Here is a 4,524-nt window from a genome sequence, read left to right on the forward strand (position 1 = left end):
AGCTATTACAATGATGCTTAATACTGTGAGAGTATTGTCATGCGACATCTCCCCTTTTTAGTTTATTACTTAAATTCAATTCTTTTTTATTTCATTTACCTTCCCAATTTTTTTTTTTTTTTTTTTTTTTTATTTATTACATTTGGAATTAAATGGAGAGTGCAAATTTTTTTTTATATGACTTAATTTAAATAATTAGAAAAAATTGCTTGTTTTTACAAAAAAAAATAACAAAATTAGTATTTTCTACCGCTACGAGTTGTTTTTGGATCGTTTGTGTTTATCTGTGGTTCATTGAAATGTTTTATATGTTTTGTGGTGCGTCGATAGTGCCTGTCGTCTGAGCTAATTTCAAATGATCTTGGTGTCGAATGTTTGTTTATTATTTTACCAAATTGCCATTTTTTATTATTTCTGAATAGCACTGGTTGGTTTTGTTTATAGTCTGTGTTTCGATCTTTTGCTGTTTTATCATAATAATCTTTCGCTTTCTGTTGTTTTTTGTTTAATTCATTTTCGACGTTGACACACAATTTTGGATTGAATTTATTGTTATGCATTGGGATGTTTGTTCTTAGCATTCTGTTTTGAAGCAATTCACTCGGTGAGTAAGTCATGTATTTGGTTGGTGTTGTACGATATGCTATTAATGACCTTGCTACGTCTTGTTCATTTTCTGCTCTTTTAAGAATATTTTTTGCTATGTTTACTGCTTTTTCGGCCATACCATTCGATTGTGGATAATTCGGACTCGTTGTTATGATTTTAATATCATGTTTATCGGCGAACTGTTTACAAGCGAATGACCCAAATGGCATGTTATCTGCAATGATAACATGTGGATAGCCGTATTTTGAAAAAATGTGTAGTAATTCATTGTTTATTATATCGGCGGTTTTACCTCTTAACTTAATTAACTCTATCCATTTCGAATAGTAATCTATAAGTGCTAAGTAATTTTTTCCTTGATATTCTAATATGTCACATGCTACTTTTTGAAATGGTTTTGTAGGTATTTCATGTGAAATCATAGGCTGTTTTCTATTCATTTTTGAGTTTAACTGACATTTTTGGCATGCCGACACCAATTGTTCTATTTCATTGTTAATATTTGGCCAATATAACGCGCTTTGTGCTCTTTTCTGGGTTTTTGTTATTCCAAAATGAGATTCATGGAGTTTGTCTAACATTTCTTTCTGCATTGTTTTTGGTATTATGACCCTTTCTTTGAAGAATAGTAAATCATCGTCCAAGAGAATGTCGTTTCTGATTTTATAATAATATCTTATCTGATCTGGGCACTTAGATTTGTCTTTTGGCCAACCGTTTCTACAATATTCTTTTACTTTATTTAAAATTTCATCTTTTTCTGTCTCCATTTTCAACTGTTCTTTACGTTTGTCACTAACATTTATTGACATTATAGACTCTGCGATATTCTTTTCACTCTCATTGTCGCTAGTTTTCATCATATATCGCGATAAATAATCGGCCATGTGTATTGTTTTACCCGGCGCATAGTGCAATGTGATATCATAATTGAGTAATTGTAACTTTAATCTTTGTAATTTTGATGAAGAGATTTTGTGAATCTCTTTTTTCATAATACCCAATAGTGGTTTGTGATCATTAACCACTTTAATTGGTTTACCGTATATGAAGAATTTAAACTTATTACATGCGAATAATATCGATAGCATTTCTTTTTCAATTTGCGCGTAATCTTTTTCGGTATCGGTTAAAGTACGAGAAGCAAATGCTATTGGCAAGCCGTCTTGGATAAGGCTACACCCGAGACCACCTTTTGAAGCATCGCATTGAATTTCAATTGCTTTGTTTTCATCAAATGGCACCAGTATGTTTGAATTTACTGTATGTTTCTTTATGTTATCAAATGCGCGTGTATGAATCTCTGTCCATTGATATATCACATTCTTTTTCAATAATTCTCTCAATGGTGCTGTTGTCTCTGATAAATTTGGTATGAATGGTCTTAAAAAATTGACAACGCCCATGAATGTTTGTAAATCTTTTTTATTTGTCGGAGGACCCATTTGTTCGATCGCTGTGAGTCTCTCGGGGTCTGGTTTTATTTTGTTATGAGAAATTATATGACCAAGGTATTTCACACTCTCTACTGCCACCTGCAGTTTGTTTATGTTAAATTTTACATTTTTTTCTTTGGCTCTCTCTAGTACTTTAATTAATGTTTCATCGTGTGATTTTCTATCTTTACCCATTATCAAAATATCGTCGAAATAAATTATAACATTCTCAATGTCACCAAAATTTTCAAAGTTCATTTTCTGAAACGCACTCGGTGCCGTTTTTATGCCAAATGGTAATCTTTTGAATCTGTAATTTCCAAATGGCGTCGCAAATGTACACAACCTCTTAGATTTTTCATTTAATTTGACGTGCCAAAACCCATCTTTTAAATCTAGAACTGTAAAGTATTTCATGTCATTTAATTTTGCTGTTACTTCTTCGAATGTGGGTGTGTAGGTGTGTTCATTTGCTATACAATCATTTAATTCTTGTGGGTCTATGCATAATCTTAATGATTTCTCTTTGTCTTTTTTCTCTACTGTCACCAAATGGTTTACCCATTCATTGTAGCCTTCTGCCTTTTCAATAATTTTATGTTTGACTAACTGATCCAGTTTTGACTTTAATTTATTCATTAGTGATAATGGCACTCTACGTGGTGCATGTGCTACTGGCTTACTGTTTTCCTTGAGTGTAATTGAATATTCTTTTTCGAAACAACCCATTCCCTTAAACAATTGTGGATATCGATTTTGAATGTACTCTTTGTTTATTTCATTCTCAATCGATTCTAGTCATAAATGTTTTTCTTTACTTTTCGAGACAATTCCAAACTCAATACATGACTTCAATCCCAAAATCGGTGTCATTTCAATGTCAACAACCGCGATACGTCGTTTCAATGTTTTGTTATGATATTTGCAATCGATTAAACACATACCCATTGGGTTGATTTTTTGGCCTCCAAATGCTTTTAGTATTATTCCCGTTTTGATCAAATTCACGTTACCAATTAATCGCTTGAATATGCTCAGCGGCAAGACATCAATTTCAGCGCCAGTGTCAACTTTGAATGATATTAGTTTTCCCTTAATGTTAATTTTTTCCAACCACGGATATACATTTGATTCTGTTATTTTGCTTACTTGCTCTACTGTTCCTATATAAAATTCTTCGTTATCATCAAAATCATAATTAGAGTTATCATTTACTACGAAAGAATCTACTTTTTTAGATTTGCAACATCTGGCGAAATGGTTACCACGTTTACAAGAATTACAAATTTTACCGTACGCCGGACACTCTCTCCGTTTGTGTGTTAAAGCACACTTACTACAGTTTTCGATCATGCTAATGCTGTCGCCATTCTGTCGGTGTGACTTTGTATTGCTGTTTCGGTGTTGTTGTTGTGATTGTGTGCGTGCTCCATTCAACCGCATGTCTCGTTTGTCTACTTTTCGCCCGTTGTTGTTGCTGTATTTTTTCGGTTGCTCGTGCGAATAGCGGCTGTTAAAGTGACCACTACGGACTTCATGGATGTCATGACTTTTGTTCATTGTCGATGATTGTTCTTTCGTTGCTTCGTTTGCTCTACATTTTTCCACAGCGGTGTCGTAATTCAAGTCAGCCTTTTCTAATAATCGTTGTTGCTGTTTTTTGTCATCGATGCCCATTACGATTTGATCTCTCAGCATTTCATTTTCCTTATCACCAAATTCACATGTTTTCACCAAGCGTTTGATATCCATTAAAAATGCATCAAATGGCTCATTTTCTTTTTGTTTTCGTTGATAAAACATAAATCGTTCGTAAATCTGATTTTTCTTCGGTGTGCAAAATTCGGTGAATGCTTTAATGACCTCGTTGTACTCGCCCTTTTGTTCCTCTGTCAATGTGAATGTGTCAAATACCTCGACTGCATCCGATCCAATTGCATTTAAAAATGTATTTACTTTTATCAGATTTGGCTTTGTATTTATTCCCGATGCTACCATGTAAATATCGAAATTCCTTTTAAATCGTTTCCAATGTTCAGCTATGTTTCCGTCGAGACACAGTTTTTCTACTTGTTTCAAATGCTCTGTCATTTTTATTGTGTGGTGTTTTAATTCAATTTTCGGAAATTGTGTCACTGGAATTCGTTTATAATTATCCCTGTTTTTTGGATTCTTTTCTGTTGTTTGTCTTAATTTTTGTATCCGATGTTGTTTTATACCAAGCTCTTTGTCGACTTTGGCTTGTGAACGTGTTTTCATTACTTTCCGAATTTTTTTAAAATATCCCTTTAAATCGATGATTTTTGCAAAAATTCTTGTTTATTGTTGTTTAGCTACATTGTTTACGTTGAATTACTATTTTTGTCGATTTTTCCGAGTGACGATGCCCAAGCCATTTTCTGATTTTTAATTACTTTGTTCTAGCAGCGCCATGTAATATGATGACTATTATATTAGAATGCAAAGTCTCAGTAGCAAG

The 4,524-nt window shown here is 33.1% G+C and overlaps 1 protein-coding gene across 1 annotated transcript; it reads right to left on the reverse strand.

Annotated features, from left to right (window-relative positions):
- Positions 1 to 2,817: 2,817 nt before the first annotated feature.
- On the reverse strand, positions 2,818 to 4,397 carry LOC116351469. The gene has a single exon (XM_031783572.1). It carries the CDS (start codon positions 4,302 to 4,304, stop codon positions 2,844 to 2,846), a length of 1,461 nt encoding a protein of 486 aa, XP_031639432.1. The 5' UTR covers positions 4,305 to 4,397; the 3' UTR covers positions 2,818 to 2,843.
- Positions 4,398 to 4,524: the final 127 nt, after the last annotated feature.

The sequence above is a fragment of the Contarinia nasturtii genome, unplaced genomic scaffold (genome assembly GCF_009176525.2).
Source record: "Contarinia nasturtii isolate CC-2019 unplaced genomic scaffold, AAFC_CNas_1.1 Cnas_scaffold_5504, whole genome shotgun sequence".
Taxonomy (NCBI): Eukaryota; Metazoa; Arthropoda; class Insecta; order Diptera; family Cecidomyiidae; genus Contarinia; species Contarinia nasturtii.

Excerpts from the sequence above, each read along its gene's own strand:
- LOC116351469 (XM_031783572.1), bottom strand. The coding sequence starts at position 4,304 with ATGAAAACACGTTCACAAGCCAAAGTCGACAAAGAGCTTGGTATAAAA.